The sequence below is a fragment of the Labrus bergylta genome, chromosome 12, assembly GCF_963930695.1.
Source record: "Labrus bergylta chromosome 12, fLabBer1.1, whole genome shotgun sequence".
NCBI classification, from domain to species: Eukaryota; Metazoa; Chordata; class Actinopteri; order Labriformes; family Labridae; genus Labrus; species Labrus bergylta.
Window position 1 is genome coordinate 24,516,252 of NC_089206.1, and position 21,476 is coordinate 24,537,727.

At 40.3% G+C, this 21,476-nt stretch overlaps 1 protein-coding gene across 2 annotated transcripts in view; it reads left to right on the plus strand.

Moving 5' to 3' along the window:
- The window catches only part of tafa5l (TAFA chemokine like family member 5, like), a 61,107-nt gene that overhangs the window by 36,698 nt on the left and 2,933 nt on the right, over nt 1–21,476 (plus strand). The window contains exon 4 of one of the 2 annotated variants that reach the window (XM_020635988.3): nt 18,789–18,831. In XM_020635988.3, the coding sequence (XP_020491644.1) occupies nt 18,789–18,812 (24 nt within the window). In that variant the 3' untranslated portion in view covers nt 18,813–18,831. Of the gene's footprint in view, nt 1–18,788; nt 18,836–21,476 lie in introns of both variants that reach the window. The other variant, XM_020635986.3, reaches the window with a different exon arrangement.

Here is a 21,476-nt window from a genome sequence, read left to right on the forward strand (position 1 = left end):
CTATAGCCTCCATACGTGGGGCGCTTGCACTAACAACTGCGCCACCTGCGCCCCATGTATCCCATCTTTAAAAGCGGGGGGTTGAGTAATGAAGTCATCCACAATCAAGTATGCATTTAACAGAATGTTATTAAGTATAGCCATGATGCTTTTCCTTCTCGCAATGCCGCTGATTTCATCATAAACTTTTCACTGGAACAAGTCATGATGTCACTGTAATCATCGACCATCAAAGCATAGAGGCAGATGTAACCCGAGTGTTCAGGTAGGGAATAACAAATCAGGAGACAGTATGTGGGTTCTGGTTCTTGACTTTCAGCCACTGTAGTCACAGATAGACAGAAACTCATGAGCTGTGTGTGTCGGGGTTCTGCAGCAAGCATCTCCCCTGATAGAAAAAAGGTGAATCATTAATGAGGGATGATGGGGCTTCTCACCTAGCACCTTTTATTTGAAAATTAAATACAGGCAAGCAACATCCACTTGACAGTATACAATTTAACAAACAACAACAAAAAACAAACAAACAAGCAGAATTAATCTGACAGTTAGACAGAGAAAAACAAATTAGACTAAATTAAATTATTAGGATCCCTTCAGTAGTCATAAATTCAATCCCAGTACAGTTTACATACAACTCTACATGGCATGCAGAGCTTGCCCCAACCCCCCCAGTCAATCCACAGCAACTGATCCAAGTGCAACTGATGCAATGTATATAGGACTTGTAGCCATGGCTAATTTACACTCCTTTTCCCTGCTTAGGCTTTTTGGAAATAAAACATGATACAACAACACTGTAAAAAAGACATCAAAACTGACGATTGCAGCAGAAATAGATAAGCTAGTGAACCACATTTTATGTTTTTTTATGAAAGACTGAACATCCAACCTCAAATTAAACACATATCATCCAGACGAAATCCCAATAAAAACTTTCCTGCACTGGAAATGTTCAGATCTCTGCAGATTTGAGCCGCTCACTAACTTTCATCAAATACGCTGTAGATACAAAAATCTTGAAATCTGAAGTGAATTATTGGCAGATTTAACATGTAAGATGCGATGCTTTGCTACACACCAAGGTCCTGCATCCCCCTGTGGGGGTTTATTTCTGCTGTAATGCCCCCCTCCTCACTGAACATTATTATTCTTATTACACAGCTACTTTGGAAAGGAATCAATAATTAAACACAGAATATTCATCTGAAAAGGATGATTTTGATTCTCCCTCCCGATTCTGCTTTCTCACTGTAAACAAAAGGGAATGGTGCAAGAAGCTGTTCTTTTTTTAGGTTTCAGATTTCTACGAGTCCTATATAGTCAATTTTTTACAAATGTCACACAAGCATCTATTTAAACTGGGCAAATGAACAACTGTGTTTAATGGTAATTGGGGTCATCACTTTATGGTATGTGACCATAGGCACAATTTGGGGGGGGGGATTCTTTGTCATTCTTTTAAATAAGAACTGTTTCACATGTGTTGCAAGTTATCCGATTCTGCACCTCAACCGTGTAAAAAAACTCCTGACTAATGCTGCATAATGTGAATTCAAATATCAATCTGAGTGGATGATTAAATCATTCTCTCAAATTACAGATCAGAGGTTTCAGATATCTGTGCAGTGGGGATCTATAAATAACAATTGCTGACAGTCTATGACCTCTCACTGACTTTGTGTGCGAGATGTAAATGAACAGAAAACATGTTAAATATTTAAAAGCTTCAATATGGTGTCATCTGCTCTCGCTGCGCAACATGCTTTGAGTGCCTCATAGCTTGCAGAGCTGCAGACTGAGGCTTCATTTGTGATTAAAGCTTGCTTGATTCGACAGTGAAAGAATACACAGGAAACACAAAGGCATCGCAGTGTATCAGCCTGCGTGAGAGTTAGCTTTCAGTACTTTGTATGACTAGAAAGAGTGAGTGTCATTATGAATGTGTTGGAAAAAGTCAGGAGAGAAAATAGCTCTATAGGCGCCTACAGTCTGGCCAACAATCCTTCTCCCCTGGTCAGCAGCTGAGTCTCCATGGATACAGGTCTCACTATTGTGTGTGGTTCACACTTGGCAATTTAAGAGTATGCTACTTTATGCTCCAAGGAAAATGGACATCTTTGTTCCTTTGATACACTGCTGACGTGTTCACTAATTATACCTGTGGAGGTGCTGACAATTATATCTCCTCTCTTATGTATGGCTCATTTAATGCTGGTGTGAACATGTGTTTGCGTCACACAAGTTCAGCTTCTTCTATTTTTAAAATCTGGCCTGAATGTTCTCTTCTGCAGCCTCTGGTTGCTTGATCTCTGAACAACAGTTAGTGAAAAACTTGAAAATAGTTTCTGAAGCCATCTCAGCCGACATTACATTCAAGGTAAATAATTCAATAATAATATTTTAGTAAATACTCCCCTTTTTACCATAAGCACTAAACAAACATCAGGCTGTCTTTAAAGGGTCTAGAAGTAATAGGTTTAGAATAGGCAGATTTGAATCCACATTTCTATCTGTCAGTGTTAGAAACGTAGTGTGAAAACCGCCTGCAGGCATTACAGATACTCTCTGTGACTCTGGGGCGCAGCTGCAAAATCTGTTGTTCTTCTGGCACCAGCATCCTCATTGGACTCAGTTGGTGGATGCGAGAACAACAGCTGGGATTTTTATACTCTGCTTTTTTAAGGGTTTAGCAAACTAGCTGCAAAAGTACGCTATCAAGGGAACCAGGGCTTCCTAAAAACAGGGATTCAGAGGATATAAACTACAAGGATGCAGTTCAGTTTCTTGGTTGACTGGTTAGTCAGTAAGTTTATTCAAGACAACATTACTTCTCAGATATCAAGAGATCATGTGCAGCGTTTCCCCTAGGTTTACAGCGTTGGGGGGGGGGGGGGGGCATGCCGACATGCCGACATGCTGACATGCTGACTTGAAGGAATCTTGGTGTTCATGTGTTACTTTTAATGACAGATGTCCTTTTCTATCGGAAAGGTATCCTTAAATGACTTCTTCCCCTGATTTCCGACTCTATCCACTATCAGATCTCTACAATAAAGGCACAAAAAGCCCAAAAATAAATCTTTAATATATATAATGGTAGGGGAAACACTGATGTGCATTGCAGCATTGCATCTTTTCACACGTAGGCACTATACCGACATGAGAACTCAGCCGTCTCTGTCAATACAACACAGAGTGGAGACTTTATTGCTCATTATTTATTGCTTATTGATTATTTGTTTTACTCTGTTTACCATCATCACTGATTGGACATCCTCAGAAAATTGTACATCAGTATTGCAACCTTAGATATGCCCTGAAACAGGAGTGGACAATTTAACCACTGAAACCTAAATTTGTCTTTCTAAAAGCAGCAGAGCAGATTGAGCCATGCTCTGAAAAACCACGCTCACTGGAGGGGAAACATTTGGCAGAATAATATGCAGCCACGTGCTGAAAGACTGACTAAATGCAAAGCTAAAAACACAAGTTAACAGCATGTCAGCGGATTGATCGAGGTAAAAAGGTGTATAGACAAACTCCATATTGTCTCTCTGTCTTCGTGTTTACTTTCCTGTCATTGCTTTCTTTGAAGAAGTCATCCCACTGAGTGATCAGAAGTTAAATACTTTGATGTTTACATTTATTTGATGGAAACTCAAGATCCAATCATTTAACCAAACCGACATCCCTAACCAGGCTGTGTAACCTTTAGTGTTTGTTTGACCAATTTACAAAGTGTCAGAGTTCAACAGTTTTCCTCTCTTTCTTGAAAATGTTCTCGTTGTCTTAAAATCTCTTTTTTCCTGTAGACGTGCTTATAAAAACTCAGATCTGGGTTGCATTCTTTATCCTGTTGGTAGTGCACCCTACCACAGTCAGCCTTTTGATTTCCTTTAATGGCGAATGAAAGCGAGGAAGAAGCACTTTCACACAGCACAAATAATTGGATAGCCTTGAATTGTTTTCTCTTGCGGAGGGGGCGGGACTTGTTTAGTGATCTACTTTCCAAAGACATGACCACAATGCTTTTAAGCTACCTCAAACATGCAGGGAAACTAGGAATATTCATCTATTTTATGCAATGCAGTAACAGTGGCTGATGCATTACCCTGGCTGATGTGCTCAAAAGCATTTCGAGTAATTTTCTACCTCTGTTTATATAAAGTGGATAAATCTGTTCAAACAGCAGCAAATGCACGGATATCTGCCTCGGGCGAAGGATGTCAAGATAAAGAGAGGGAGAGAGAGAGAGAGTGGAAAGGGAAGAAGCAGAGCGATGTAACTTACATAGACAGAGCAAGTGAAACAGCACAATACAGCATGTTGATGTCAGCAAGAGATGACAGGACGGACAGACCAGGAGAGACTGCTGATCATCGTCAGGTACATCAGACCAAAGGTCAACCTGTGACTGGCTCTGTTGCTTTTCACTCTCTCTCTCTCTCTCTCTCTCTCTCTCTCTCTCTTTTTTATCTCTTTCTCTTGCACCACCGTCTGCACCGTCCATCCGCCCTGGGCAGCTGCGTCACATTTCACGCACGCATTCCCACTGTGCTGTAATCTACCCTGACAGCACACTTAGGTTCCTGTTTGGCTTTTGTATATACATTTAGAGAAAAATGCAGATTATGCTCCACTTTATACTCCCAATTAGCCGCTGCTGAGGAGAGTTTTATAGCAGAAGTTAATCACAAGTGATGCTGGTGTTTCTTTGAGGGGGCAGGGATAGGGAGGATTTGGCAGCAGAAGAGAGGGAGGTATCCAGAGGTATTTGTTGTAAGACCTGAAATGGGAGGAAAGCGCATTCTGGAAGATAAATGGAAATGAGAAATCTATAAAGGGGATTGATCAGACTGGAGTGTGGAGAGAAGGGTGAGAGAGAGAGGGGGAGCAGGCTGTCGCTCGGCCACTGGCCAAGCTCCCTCTGCCCACATCTGTGTTCAAGTATCCATGAGAAATAGAGTGTGTGTGTGTGTGTGTGTGTGTGTGTGTGTGTGTGTGTGTGTGGGGCACACAGGCACTTTTCAATATGTGTCTCTGATAAAAATGTTCATGCTCACACTTACATAGGATGGCTCAGTGTGAAAAAGTGGATTTCTAAAAGCTGATAGTGGCTGTGCTCATTATTGTCACTGTGCTGTGTTGGTGTGATGTGGGTGGAGTTAGATGCTGAAATGTAAAGCCACAAAATGTATCTGATGGTGGATCGCACAACTAACAGAGCATAACATCATATTGTTTCTATAATGTAAACATACAGAGCTGAGGTTGGACTGCATTTTGTAAATCCAGCATCATGTGTCCGATTGCTTCAAAAAACGATTTGTACTAAAATATATTTAACACAAAAGAGCATCTCATACAGGTGAAATATAAAACCATGAACTATATTATGAAATGCAAAGTGAGGAGGGTTTTAATGCCAAGAAACACCACCAAAAAACGAAATGAGAAGAAGCACAATGGAGGCTTACTATCGACTTCCAGAGCAGATATTCAGGTTAAAAACAAAAGCTCTCTTCCAAGCTACCCACTCCCCTCCTCTCTCCACTCCACCCCGCCCCTCCTGTGTCCACACTCCTGTTTCACTAGCAGGGACAGAGACACTTAACATCTGAATGTAAGATTCTGCGATCAATTTCAAGTAATGATATGCATCTCAAAGTTGATTCAGTTATTTTGAACAGTATATTTACATTCAGTGTATTTAACATTTATTGATATCCTGCATGTTGTATATTATATCTTTAGGTAACAACAGTAAGCTGTTAAAAGTGATGGCACAACATCCTGAAACTTCCTCTAGGTTTTCAGAATGAGCTGCCTGAATGAACACAATCAGGTGACTTTTTTTCAACAATCTGTCATCATAAGAAGAGGCGCTGCTTGTCAACAGGCAAGGCAGGCAACTGCTTGGGGCCCCAGAGCATTAGGTCAAAAACATTGGAATTTCGCAATGACTGTAGGAAACCTCCCTAAGGGGTTCCCATCTGAGAGAACTCACAATTGTTGAACGCTGGTCGGAGGGATGATTTTTGCCCAGGGCCCCATCAGACTCTAGAATCGCTGCTGATTTTAAACGTTGGTTTCTGTCACTTCGTCCTCCATGTTTGATTTCTCTAGCGTCTTTTTTTACAAAAGAAAATGAAAGTGATTATAAAAGTAATATTGTACATTGTTTTAATAAACTTAATGAATCATTAATGGATCCCATAGTATTACATATTTGCCAATTTAATATAGTTTAACTAAAGATCTAAACTATATTTTATTAATGTATCTAAAGTTTATAATGACTTAATGATTCATCTGAGATCAGAGACTCGACAGTTCAGTTTGAGTGGCAGTTTAATTAATGCTCATAATGTGAAGGGTAGCTGCATCCTGACACGGGATGAGCAGCAAAAAGATATGAAATGTTGATTAATTTGATCTGACACAGTAACAAAAAAAATTGTTTGCTCACATTGACGTTTACACCCTTTAATAAAAAAAAGCTAATTCAGAAATATGAAGTTCATATATTTGACCCAAATACCACTTAGGATGAGTTTTGGTGACTCAATTGGCCCAAGGTGCTTTTAGGGCTTTATTTCTTCATTCATGACATTGTCTGTCAAGTTCTTCCTCGTGACTTTGTACAATTATAATCTTGAAGGGATCCCCAGTCAAAAGCACCATATTCTTTACTCATTATATTATTTGATGGAAAAGCCTTTTGAATTTGTTTTTAGCCTTCTCCAGATGACATGAAACACGTTTTTTCTTTGGAAGAGATTGGGTCAATATTTAGCTCGTGTTTGATTCTCACTGAATGTTTGTTATTCACTCGTCCATGGAACGTTTAAAATCGTATGTTTTGAATGATTACCTTAGAAAATATCAGAGTAAACAGCCAGATAAAACCAGTTTAAACTTAATTATCCAGTAATAACTTTAATAAGGAGTAGTAGAGGAAAAGATGAACTGGTACATTTGAAAGCAGCTGTGTTGTGTGACAAAAAAATAAAAATGCATCTTCCTCTGGGGAACAATCTCAGTTGTCCACTCTTATTTTTCAAGAGTAGCACGCTTTTGTTTGCTTCATCTTTTTTGCGTCAGTGTTTACATTTTACATTTTGATTCTGAGTGATGTTGGCATTAGGAAAAGTGACACAGATATTTGTGGAGTCCTTAGAATGAAAGAAAAGGAAAGCTACTGGTTGCCTCTTTTTCTCAGCCCTGAAGGGATTCACTTATCAAGACTAAATATGGATGGTACAGTTTACTGAAAACTAACAGCGAGTTTCCATGGAATTGGTGGAAAATATTCATTGTACCTTATTATATTCAGTTTTGTTGTTGATCTCCTGACCATTCCTCTAGCTATCTGGCTGAAATGTAGATAAGAAATATTAAAATCTAAAATACAGGAGATTTTTGTATGCAGGTATTTGTGCTATTTAGTTCATCTAACACTTTGTGCTAAAAGACTTTTTCACTTTTTCATTGAAACGACTCCTAGTGTGTGAAGTATTGAACATTAACATTTAAGCATTCGTTCAATGTAAAACTTCCACAGATTGCTACAACATGAAACAAAAACAAGTACATTAATATGAATGAGACTGTGTTTAATCATTATATATTTCATATATTATGAGTGCACGAATGAACATGAATGTTCCAGATCATAGCCATAGGCGTATTTCCATCTGACGTCCCCCAGCGGGTCGATGGTACATTAATGTACATAGAACCTCAATACAGACAAGTAGCACAACAATTATTAGAATCCAAACAAACCAACGTAAACTGGACGTTAGTTGACAAAGACACACATGTAATAATTTTGCTTAAAATAAACCAGGGTTAGAGTTTGTGCTTTAGCATTTAATGCTAAAGCACAAGTGCTGATGTATTTCACGTTATTTGAAAGTGCTGATGGTAAATGGACTTGTTTAGTGCTTTTCTAGTTTTCTGACTACTCAAAGTGCTTTTACACTGCATGTCACGCCCTGATGGTAGAGGCTACTGTGTAAAGTGACCATCACAAGTCACTAATCCAATTCATAAACATTTACACTCTGCTGATGAAGCAGAGGGAGCAATCTGAAGTTAAGTCTCTTACACATTAGACTGCAGGAATGTGGTATTGAACCTTTAACCTCTTGGTTGAGAGACAATGATTCTACCAACTGAACCATAATCACTGACAGCTAGTTAACAGGCAAGCAGGCAAATGTTTGGGGCCCCAGACCAGAAGTGGGTCCTAGAGGGCTCACAAACTTTGAACCAAAGCCGCAACCCAAAATGTGCACATTTTCCAATGACGGTAGGAAACCTCCCTATAGGGGCCCCATCTGACAGCACCTACTCTGATTGCCCTGCCAAATGCTGGTGAGAGGGCCCCACAAATTAACATTTGCCTAGGGCTCAAAGGGACTACTACTGGTCGCTGGTTGATTACACATCATTGTAAGGGGCTGGTGTAATGGCACGTAGCCCTTTTGCACATACAGACACTCACTGTTGCACAGGGGTTGGCATACATAACGTCACGTCATGGCAGAAAGGATGTCTCTCCCGACTGCAACCTCTTTATAAAGATGACTTGTACAATCTTAAAAAATCATGACTATGAGTAAGTAATTAAGTGTCAATAGAAAACAGTTTGGCTGTTTCCTTCATTGTTGTCAAGAAGGCCCTATTAAAAAATAAAACCCAAAAACAATGAGTGTATAATGAAAACCTCCCTACCTTCAAAGCCCTCTGACAGTCAAACAATCCTTGAAAACTCCACAAGCTTGAAAGGCTGTGAAGATAAAAGAAAAAAGTTCATTGTTTTAAATTTGGTGTATTGTGTTAAATGGTTAATTAGACATTTTTTTATGCAAAAAAAATAATGACTTTTTTTGTACTTGTCTTCTGGGAAAAACCTTTTGAAAGAGCTTGAAACAAAAAAATATCAAAGCTGAATATTTAATCCAAACTTTGTGGAATCGTTTGATCGTTTAGTTCAGGGTGAGGTCTTTGAATTTGTAACATCACCCAGTTCTCTGATATCACAGCAGAACTTTATTATGAAGATCTTTAAAAAACCATCTATATTGATACAGTCATATATGGAACTAAGTGCATCACACACTGATTTTTTAACACTATTTGAAACTCTTGGTAAACACAACCACTTCCTCCTCCTCCTCCTCATCCCTGCAGCCACCACCCTGCTGTGTGTGCAGCTCATGGTGGCACTGCCAGGTCACACACTCCAGCCTAACCTGCTAATGGAGTTTGCATATGCAGCCCTCTCTCCTCTGCCAGCTAGCCATTAATATGAATCACTCTCTGGAGGCTCCCCCAAACAAGCTGGCAATTTGTCTTCACTAGTGAGCCGCTGAAAGGTCTACATATGATATTCTCCGAGGTGGAGAACGCAATTCTGAAGGGGTGGGGCAGGGTGTTGTGAGGTCGGTTTTATGCTCTTGACAAAGATGGTGGTGTGGGTTTGATTCGCTGGGTTGCACGTTAGCGCATGTGTGTGTTGGGTGTGCATTAATGTAGAGGGAGGAAGGAAAGGCCGTCAGGTAGAAAATTGATAAGAGAGACGGACGGAATTCAGGACAGTGAAATGATTTTTCTCCTTGCAGGCAGGCGAGAGGGGCTGTGAGATTGCATCACTTGCTTTGTGATAGCTCTGTTGAGAGCACGACTGAGCTCTATTATCAGCCTTTTCTAATCAAATGACGGGCAAGAAGTGAAACTAGGCTTCATCACTGCAGGATAAGACTCAACTATTTTCACAAATATTACATGCTGTGCCACAGGGAGCTTAAATAATGAAATGTAAGTATAGTTGAAACTCTAATTTGATTATATTCAGACTGCGGTTTTTACATGTTCTTCCTCCCTCAGACAATACTCGACAGTATAAAAAATATCTTCCTACACCCACACAACAAATGCCATCGCTCTGCTAGTGTGTGGCCTGGAGAGAAACAGCACAGTTGCTGTCGGGCTTTTTTTTTGCCAAACGAAGGAGAGTTGCAAAATGAGCAGCATACACACACACACTCACACACGCAGCATGACCCAGTAGGTCAGAGAGGTTTGCATCATATTTTTTAGCATTTTCTATTTCTTTCTGCTCTGGTGGCCCTCCTCCAGCTATGCACTCTTTGTTCCAGCGTCAGCCAGAGCAAAGAGCTGGTGGAGTGTGTGTAGTCCTGCCAGTGCTGCTGTAAACATGAAGACATCATAAACCCGCAGCTCGACAGGCTCTCTGAATGAACACCATACAACACATATTACTTGATTTGAACAGGTAAAAAAAAAACAGATGCATCTTTAAGAGAACTAAAGAAATAGTAAACAAGTGTTTCTGGGAGAAAGGTTACTTACTCGATGCAGACATGCAAAAGACAAAAAGACAGAAAAACTGGATTTATGGCACCACATCTAAACAAATGCTCCTATCTGCTGTAGTTAAGAAGGAGTTGTTTAATTCTCACCTCTTATGAAAGAGGTGAGAAAATGACACAGACAGATTATGTATCTTCACAGCGTGGTTATGTAACGTTTGCTAGCACCTCGCTTATAAAAGGCTTCAATGTCTACGGCCAAGTCATGTGTCTCCATGGTCACTGCTGTGCTGGCAACCCATCTGACCAGAGACTGACTTCTAATGAGCTCGCTGCTCAAAGGGAATGCCGCACGCTCCCTCGTTCTGTCAGATACACAACTGTTAGAGTTCAGACTGTGGTGACAGATCTCAGTGTCTTTGAGTGAAAGGGTAGAAAAAGACGTGGTGGTCATTAAAGAGAAAGACAAAGGAATATGGTATTAGATTGAGTCTTACATCCTCGCTGACAGAAATGTCCAATGACTTACTTTTCTAAAATCTATTTTATACTATTCGATTTCAAAGTGTAAAACCCTATTGAACCTATACCAACTATAAATATCAAATATTTTAATCAGCCACTTTTGCACTGAGCAATGTGTCTCTCTATCAGCAAGATGTAGAGGTTACTTTTGGGTCAACTATACATGCACCTTCCTGTAGCTGTAATACATACAAGAGCTTTAAATGTGTATTCATCCGCAGCTGAAAATAGACCCTGATATATGCACCATTTTCTCCTGTTTGAGGGTTTTCATCTGCCAAAAACCATAGTTACCAGATGCTTTAGAAACAGGTAATCCTACGCTGCTGAAAATAGTCCCAAATATATGCATTTCTGTTTGAGTTATGTTTGCTAAAAAGATCTTCAGCATGCGATGAACTCCGGGCTTAGGGCCAATGATAGGGAAGGAAGTCAGAAGGTAATTGTGTGAACTTACTCGTGAATTAACGTTTTGGTTTTCTGAAGGTATTGGTTGAATATTGTTAAGATATAGAAAACTAGAATAGTCTAAAGTCTTAAAGGTTGTCAGTGAAATAAACTTCAGTTGTTAGAATCTATTGCCCAATGATTTAAATGCACAGTAAGAAAATCCGCCACCAGGGGGCAGTCAATCAAAACAATTACAAAAGATGATGCCAAGGCTGGCGGGGAATCATGGGAGTGAGTCTCTCTGCTATGAAAAAGACGCTGTTGTGAGCGGGCGGCCCGGGTTCAAATCCAACCTGCAGGGCTCCTTTCTCACTCGTAATTCCCCATCTTCTCTCTCTCTCTCTGATTTCTGACTCTATCCTGTGTCCTTTCTCTCTACTAAAGGCATAAACAGCCCAGATATAAATCTTTTTTTCTAACAGTGAAAACTGCATTTGAACTTTTTTCATAATGCTTCTGCAAAATCATGTCTTTTAGGCCACAGCAATCACAGAAAAAGCCAAACTGAGACTGAACTGACGTCTAATATGTTGCTACTTGGATCTTAAAGAAACACGGTCGTTAAGGATGTCGCATAAATACATCTGAGCCTGTTGAACACAAAAATCTCAGAGAAACCATGCTCTATCTGTAAAATGAAGAAGTCTTATCCTGGGGCTATATGCTCAAATTTCCCCTTTTTCAATATGCTTCTAAAATCAAACAGATGTGGACCCTCACACAGATCTCATACATACTGTATTGCTTTCTAGCTGCTGATGCAATATAACGTCTTAAGACCAAAATACAACATTATTCAGCCAGAAGAAGAAAAAAAACCAGAGGTGCCTTTGCTCGACTGATTTATGGTCTGAAGAGCTGCTCAGTCTCTGAAACAATGAATGTATGTTATATTTAAACCCCTGATCTGCATGTTGTGATTCATGTACGCTTCATGCGTGTGCACAGGCTGATCTATTACCACAGCCCTGCGGAAAACCTGCGACCACTGTTTGTTCTCTGCTCCTAAAAAGTGATTTTCATGAAATAAATTAAAGAAAAAGTTTCTATAAGAGAAGACAAAAACCTGCTGGAAAAGCTTGAGCTCTGCTGGTGGTCACATCCCTCTTTTATCTGAGAATGTGATTTCATTTTTACAGACACATTTTCCATTTCGATTCCAGCAGATCTTTATCTAAACAACTCATCCCACAGAGAATAAAATCTGTTTCAAGAGGTCCTTCAGTGCTCTTTTGGCTTTCAGCCCAATTTGCAGCATGTACACTTCATTGCTCCGCTCTTTTATACTATTTGAGTGCATTTTTTACAAGGTTATGTAAATTGTTGCTGTTCCTTTCCAGCTCTGTATTTGTCACAAAGCTGCCTCTTGAACCCCTTGCGAACAGATTTGTATTCTCAGCGCGGTCTCATCTTTAGATAAAGTTGGTCTTTCACTTTCATTAGGTGCTTTAGCGCCGTGACCTGCAGCATCATTTAGTCTAAACAAAAGCATCATGAGAGAGAGAGAGAGAGGGTCGTTTCTTGTACTGAAGGCTCTGAAGTCTTTCTAAAACATGCAAAAAATCCAAGAAATCTCGACAGGGGGTTATTAGGGAAATGTTTGCGTCTCCAAAATGCTTTGAAAAACCGGGCCAACACATTTTCAAATATTAGGAATGCATGCTGTGCTCCGTGTCCTTCAATGCTCTGCTGGCTTTCAGTCTCATTTGCTGCAGAAATTATTCAATTCTGTGCACCAGCAAGTAAATTCCCAAAATTGTGCACCACTTATACAATATATTTCAGCTGCGTGAGGCTGAAAGAAACACAGTTTTACTTTACAGGAGTCTTTTTTTTTTTGCAGCAGTATCTGGAAGAGGAGCTGCAGATCTGTAATTAACTGAGACTATAATTTTGAATTCATCGTTAATCTAATGCCTTGAAAGCGCCGCCATTGTTTCTTTGATGCGGATAAAGACAAAAGACCATAGGTCCATCTTTTTGTTGTACTGGCTCACCGCCAGGCTTTCCTATACATTTCTGTTAGTGAAGCGGCAGCACTCTTGTCATATCGTATCTGACAGCCTCCTTCAGCGATAACAAGCTTTGCCTTTAGATGTACGTCCTATGAAGTGATTTACCTTCACAAAACATACACATGCCCCCTGCAGAACATACACAGGCTGCACAAAAGGTTACCCAAGATAAGCAAATATACTCTTTTATTTCAGTTTCATTTACACTATACTTCTATTTATCAAGTGGAGAAGAAAAATGCCCGCCTTTGGTTTCGACTCATCTGTTTGTCGGATGCTGTGGCATGATCATCAGTCTTGAGCCGATAGCGCGTGGACTGATGCGGAAAATATATTGAAATAGGTAGGATTGATAGAGACGCTCAGAGAAGAGGAAAAACAGCTAATTTGAGCCAACCTTTCCATTTCCACCCCTTTTTTGTATTTGTGTTATCACAGGTGCTGTGTTATGGAACATATTGCAGGAAGCATGATTACTTTGTGGCATCTAACATTTCCTTTGGTATGCGTTCACTGGGCGTAAAAAAAAAAAGCATGTATTGTTGTTTTTTTTGCATTGTCGTTTCGTGCCATCTTCTATTAAAAGAGACGTTTTTTTCCAGCCCGCCTTCAACAAGAACTACCTACCCCTCCCCTCCCCTCCCCTCTCTCTCTCGCTCTCTCTCTCTCGCTCTCTCTCTCTCTTCTCTCTCTCTCTCGCTCTCTCTCTCTCTCTCTCTCTCTCTCTCTCTCTCTCTCTCTCTCTCTCTCTCTCTCTCTCTCTCTCTCTCTCTCTCTCTCTCTCTCTCTGTCTGAGACCCGCAGTGAATGTGGTCCCTTCTGCTGTCACTTCCAACACACTTTACCCGGCTCCTCTATTTGAAGTTCTGTCATTGCCGGGCTTTGAACTGCCATTTGTGTTTTACCCTGAACAATGCTTGTCTCCAGAGCTTCGTCTGCTGTGAAATTGTCAAAGCCATAGGCCACATCAACACAGAGGGTTCTGTAGTAAGTTACAGACTGGACACATTCAGGCATGTGAAGCAGCATCCTTTATTACAAGCCCTGACGCTTTCTGTGACCTTTGGAACAAACGTGTGTGCTTATTAATTTGTTTGTGCTGCCGGTATGTATGCAGACATATGCAGTATTTTTTCTTTTATTGTTTTTTTGTTTAAGTTCATACTCTTGAAGCATCACCGTTTTCAGTGTCACTAAACATCTCAATAATTCTGACCTAGTAGACCTTCTGTTTAGTTTATTTACTTCACATATAAACTTCACAACATTTCATATGTCAAAATGACTTCACAATATATATTTGATAGCTATAGTTTACTGTGTTTTTGTGGGTTAAGATTTTATAAAAAAAATAAATAATGATCTGAAGATCTGTGTTCAGATATTTCAGAGATAATTATTAGACTGCGTGACATTGGCAGTGAGTGTATTTTTTGTGTGTGTTTTCCTCCTTATTTATGTGGAAGTGAAGTCATTGATTCTAAATTGGCAGATTTGTTTTATGTTGCCATGGTATTGGTTGCCAAGTGATTGTAATTGGACAGACCATCTAGATACTGCTTGCTGTCTTTTTGAGTAAGGGGCAGGGAAAATAAGATGTATTCTTCTCCCTGTTCCTTGAATTATAACCTTAAAATAGCGTGCACTATTTCAGCTAATAGTGTTAACACTGAAAACTGACCTTCATTTTGCTGCTTGACGTAGTATGAAATGATTTTCATTCTGAAATCGAGTATCTCACTTTTTTGATTATTATTATTCTTAAAATGTATTCAAGATGGCAGCATGCACAAACGCAGCAGCTTTGCTCCCTACATTCTCAAACCGTTTCTATGCCGGTGTCATCAGAGAGCTGAGCTCAAGGCTCATTTTAACAAAAAGGAATGACTTCATATATTGATCTTTGGACGGTGCAATACTGACTTTATTTTATGAGTGTATTTTAATGTGCTGTATGATGCTGCTTTTATATTTTATGCATGAATCACTCAAGAGAAGCGGCTCATTTCTTGTCCAGCTGTGCATTGACATTAAAAACATTCTGACTCTTAATGACAATACCAACAGTTTTGTCATTTTCCCACCAGTCAGCTTACTATTTTGTGTTCTCTGCTTTTACAAATCTGAACTTTTCTTTTCTTATTCTTCCATTGCAGGCATCGTTTCCTTTTCATTTATTTTCTTTGGACATGAACATTAATTTTCTGGCTTTTGAAACTTACTCTGTTTGAGTTATTCATCAAAGTCAACCTCAAGTCTGCATTAATATTTAAAATTTGATTAATTATTGTCATTTTTCTTAATGTAGATTTGTTAAATCAATCCGTGACTAACTTGCATGATTATGCACCCGTAGTTTAAAGCTAGCAAACATTTATGCAGACTTTCTGTTTCATGTCATAATCACACTTCTCAAGCCAACGGCCTTCTTATTAATTTTCATACAACACGCAACTCGTGTCGGCCTATAATGGATTTTTTTTTTTTTAAATGTTCAACAAGAAGTATTAGACTGTACATGTTTTACAGCACTCATTCAAATCTGTTCTACATCTCATGGATCAAGATGATGTCTTTTTATGTGAAAGGGTTGATTTAAAGAAACAAAACCCCAAAGATGTATCACCAACTTTGCAGTTCCTCAGTAACAGCTTCATGTAAAACATTTCTGGTACACTCACAATGTATACCTGCACAGCAACACATGGCAGACACACAACATTTGCACGCTGAAAATAGTGACGCTCTAAGAAGCTACACCGCCAAATATTCCCCCCCAGGATTTGTTGGAGACTAACACAGAGTTAGGACAGTGAATGTCGGACTTAGTTCAGCCAGGTGGCCAGCTCCAAACTTATGCCAGTGTTGTTCTTTGTCTGCTGGATGTGTAAATGAGCAACTGTAAATAAGCTATTGTTTGCTGGCACATTAGCCATTACAACTTCATTATCCCAGAATGTCACTGATATTAGCTCGTGTGCTTAGGGTATAAAAAACAAAATCAATGAATGTAGCTGCAAGTTATCCAAGGGTTTTTCCCTCGTTATTGACTTTTCTTACATTATAATGTTGCACCTTTGATGTGACTATTGTTCAATTTGTAGATGCTGGGTATTCTGTGGAAATGAAGCAGCACCTGCATCCATGCCCAAAATGTGTTTTTTGTTCATACTTTTAGGTTATAGCTCAGGGTCTGCTGCTCTGATGCTTTCGTACATCAGGGTCATTCCCTGCATGAAGCATCCACCCATAGGGTCTTCAGCTGGCTGTAGCTGTGCTTGTTAGCTTAACAACAACAGCAGGTCTAGCAGAAAGTAATGACTAGGACCTCCATCAGTCTGCAGTTAATAAAGAACAAACCTGTGCAGGAGTCCACTTGTTAGAAGAGACCCCCAGGGGGACGATTTTTTTTTTTTTGGTCGCTGCAGTGATGGCACAGTGCCTGCCTCTGGGTGGGTGGGCTCACTGGTGAGAATTTTGCAGCTTGAAGTGCTACCAAATATGCAGTGTCTGCTTTGTCTCCCCCTGAGCAGCGAGCAAACAGGCTGTCTGCTGTACCTGCACTGGCTCTGCCTCTTGGCTACAGAGGTTTCTAGGAATTGTAAGAGCGCCTTGGCTGAGTATTTTATTTTGTGTAATGCGAGGAATACTGTATCTTAAAAGTGCTTTGATCCTGAAATATGTTGTGTTGATGATAAGGGAGAGAGTTAATTGAATCCCTTAATATTTTTTGCCAATCTCTGCTGGCACTCCCTCAAAGATCCGTGCTGCACACCTCATTTGAACTGTGAAACTTTATCATTCATGCACAGTGCTCAGTGTTTACAAGTGAGGATGAAACGAGGGCACCCCGAGCTCAGAGACGAGGTCCAAATGTTTCAATTTTACCGCAACACAAGCAATTAGCCAAGCGCTTATTAGTGTGCGTGCTCCCTGATTTCTCTCTCTCTCTATCCCTCTTTATCCGTGGATCTCCCTCCTCCCTCATGCCAGCGGGAGATGAATTTGTCGGTGTTGTCCTTGGAATCCGTTCTTGTAAACACCATAGGCGGTGAGCAGTGTTTACCGGTGTGCATGGCGAGCAAACAGGCCGCTCTGTCTCTTGCACAGTGCCTCCCGTGGGGCCAAACTCACCTTGTTACCCTTTTAATTAGTAAGAGCAGTTAATAGTGCCGGCCGCTTCTGCAGCCTCAGCACTCTGCTCCGACTTCAAGAATCCCTCCAATCGATCGTAAAGAGTCTGACTGAGACAGGGGGGAGGAGGGGATAGGAGGGGATGGGGGGGGGGGGGGGTCCTGTTGTGGGGAGAAGCTCAGATACGTTCATGGTAGTTTTTGGAGAGAAATCCAACAACATACTATTTTCTCGGAAGGAACCTACACGGCGGGTGTATCAATAACGAGTCTTTCTCTTTTTTTCTTGTACAATTGCAGGTATAACAAGGTCTCTGGGACCCGTATGCACATTCTTCTCAGCGTCTCTCCTCTCTCACATTTCCTCTCTCTTGAAAATGAATGTAATCAAAAAGCTAAGGCACATTCTATTGTGCCCTTATAAGCTTTTATCCCTCCCAAGCGCTCGCCCCATGCTCATTTCTTTTCTTGTTTTGATTTAAAGATGCAGTGGAAGTACTTAGCATTTAGATGACATGCTGCTGGAAAGGTGTGATAGATCAGCGCCTCTTCAGAGGACTGAATTTCTTCAACGGCGTCGGGGGCCGGTCCGACGCCGGACGGACAGATCGCGGGACGACAGGCCAGGCGGGCAGAGGAATACCAAGTCTGCCTCTGCTGCAGATAGCCTGGCACAGCTAAAGGGGAGCAGTGGCTGCTGGGAATGCCAATGCCTTGCCCAGACAGGCGTCTCGCTTTGGCTGCTCTGATTGGCTAAACAGACCATTAGCTTCCTGATTATGATTAGCCGAGTCATTATCTACACAAAAGTGGCTCATTCACCAATATTAAGAAGGCAAGGGAGCTGTTTTCTTCCCCCGGTCAAGAGGGAAAACAGCGTGTTTTCATGTGTTCTTCTGTTGATGAATGTCGGAGACAAGAAGTTGTTATTCACAGAGAAACAAAGTGTAACAATGTTTATCACTCCGCCCTACAGCTAGTGTAATAAAATGTTCTATCTGTGCGATGCCACTGATGGAAGAAAGGAAAGGTCTCTCAGTCGTTAACATGGATGATGAGGTGCCCATTACTCGCTCGTATTTTCTGGTCCAGAAGAGAAGCGGTCCTCAGAGGTCATAAAAACTGGGAGAGAACAAAATAACCTTCAGCTTCCATCGTCCCACCTTAGATATAATTGGAAGACATGCCATCTGTGCTTTTTAAATGGACATATGCTGCTCTGCGTCCGAGGCCAATATGCTGAGAGAAAGTTGAACAAACCGTTAGTGAAGGCTGGCCCTCTGTTCCTGCCATGCTGACCTTCTACTTTTCTGTTTCAGCCTTTGCCCAAGGAGCCGTCGTAGGATGCAGAGGAAACAGCAAGTATGTAAGTTTGTATTATGTATCTTTTTTTAAACTTTGAATACAGGTAGTACATTCTGCTGCCGTTATTCACCAAGCCATGCCTCTATTCAAAGCTGTATTAAAGAGGAACACCTGCATTTTAAACCTGCCCCTAACCCCCCTTTTATTTTATTTCTTACATAAAGGGTCTTATAGACTTATAGGTCTTTATTTGTATAGCGCCAATTCATAACAAATGTTATTTCAAGACACTTTACACAAGGATGTACGAGAACTTACTCTGTGTTATATTATCTACAAAGACCCACCATTAATTCATCATTTATCATTTATTCATCACATTTAGCAGAGTTACTACAAAAAAACTTCCTTTAAGAGGCAGATACCTGGAGCAAAACCAGACTCATGTTTAACAGCCATCTGCCCCAACACACGCCTGACAACATTACAGAGAGCATCCCAAGAAGGATAGATCTTTCTGTGAGTTCTGTGAGAAATTAATTTGACGAGCTTAATCCTGAGACCGAGTCAGTGGCAAGAATCAGACACTTCTTTGGGTCTTACTTTCACTGGACAAAGTTGCCCCAAAGCATTACATCACAGTCATTTCAGTCTGCTACTGTTGCTGCAGGCTGAAATCATCAAAAATGTATGAACCTACAAGTCATAAAGACCCAGCATTGTATAACAAAGGGACTCAGTTTTCAAGAAAATACTCAAAATCCCCCTTTAAGGTTCAGTGTCGCTGAGACCTGGAATGAATCAGTCATTAGTATCTATTCATCATGCTCCTTCCAGTCCTGCTCACTGCTCTCTCTGCTGAGCTTAAATAAAGATTTTCCAGGTCTTGGAGAAGACACAATGGAATTCCCCATTTCTCAGATTGCAGTCACTTTGATGTATCTGAGAGGAGGAAAAAAAAAAAGTAGGGGGAATCAAAGGGGTTATTGGAAGTTTGAAATGCAAAAGGCGGTGGAACTAGAGAGCACCATTGTTGTTACATCAAAGAGTGATGCTACTTCAAGTGCCCATGTTTCTTTTTAGGACGGAGGTAGATCGTGGATATGAACTGGGGAATGTTCTTGAAAAAAAAACAAAAAGAGAAAGTGACATTGTGAAAATCATGTGGGCCACACAGAGTCCTCAGATTCCTGAAATACTCTCCTCACAGTCCTCCTAATCAACATTCACTTTACAAAAGTTGGTGGTAAACCACGACCAGGAGGCTCTGCTGCAGGTTAACTTCACTTCCTCAAACACTTTTGTTCTCCTGAAACCAGTTTTTTTTTTCCTAAAGATCAAACTGAATTCCTCTCCGTAGAGCATCGACTGAGTTTCTATGAAGCTTTTTACAACCTGCACAACCACAGGCATTTGGAATCTGCATGCTCCATGTCTCCTAGCCAATATTCTGAGATTGATTTTCCCTCTTCCACCGAGAAAACAAAATGAATCACGCGCAATTACCAAGGACAGAGAGAAAAGGGGGAATTGGGGGCGTCATAAATATTTATTTGCATGCCCTGAGAATTTGTGCAATTCTTTGTGGAATTGCAGAGTCATATTTAAGTGTCTAAATGATTTATACGGGTGTCACATTTGTCCACTGTCACCCTGGATCATTTATGAATTAACATTTATGGATTTATCCATATAACATATTCATGGCAGAGTTCTATTATCATTCAAATGGATTTTGTGATCAAATGATTGGCTAAATGAAGTCATTAACTGCAGAGTTTCACTGGAGGTGAAATGTATTCCACATGGAAAAGATAAAATGATCACCTTCACGTGAGGGGCCTGTTCCTCTACAGCGTCCTGCATGGAGTTGTTTGTTCAAAGCGTGAAATTTGATGAAAAAGCGAGGGGATAGAAGACATGACTTTCTGAAAATGTCTGATTTTAAAAATCAGTTGAGGAAAAGCTCATCATTATTTAGACCTTTGTCATAACAATGCCTGCAGCACAGGATTAAAAAAGGTGTTTTAACACTTGGATTTAAAGATCTATTTATTTTTTCAAGACCAATGACCAGCGTGAGCTCTACGGGATTCTCACCACCTTCTCACAGTGAAGCCCCCTCATGGCATTTCTCATTAGTCCCATCATTTATTAGATAAAGTTAATTACACAAGTGATGAAATGTAAAAAAAAAAAAGTCTGTTGCCTGTTTTTTTTTTTTTTTTTTTAATTTAATATCCAATATTGCAGCAGCGTAGAATGACAAGACATTAATTTGGGGCTCTCATTTAATCCTTAATTAGCTCACATGCTGAATGTAAAGTGTTTTGCGGGAGCTGACACGGATGAAAATTGAAAATACATGGAGGGGGGCTGCTGGTCTAAATATTACTCTGCGTGTTAAGCTTTTTTTAATTTCTGGCCCGGCACTGTGAGGGGAAAAGAGAGCCGCATCTAGAAGAGACTAAAACAGAGTTATTTAGAGTTCGTGGGTTTATGAAAGTGTTTCATTTTTTTAAATTGAAAAAACAAACAAACGGAAGGTGCTATTTGGATTCAACCGTGATATGACAACACAGGTGCTCCTGTTGAATAGGTGAAATTAGAATTTACTAAATTCCATCTTCTCTAATGATGTAAAAACATTGGAAAGCTTTTTCAGTAGTGGCTAAATTATTTATTTTTGTGTGTGCTTTAGA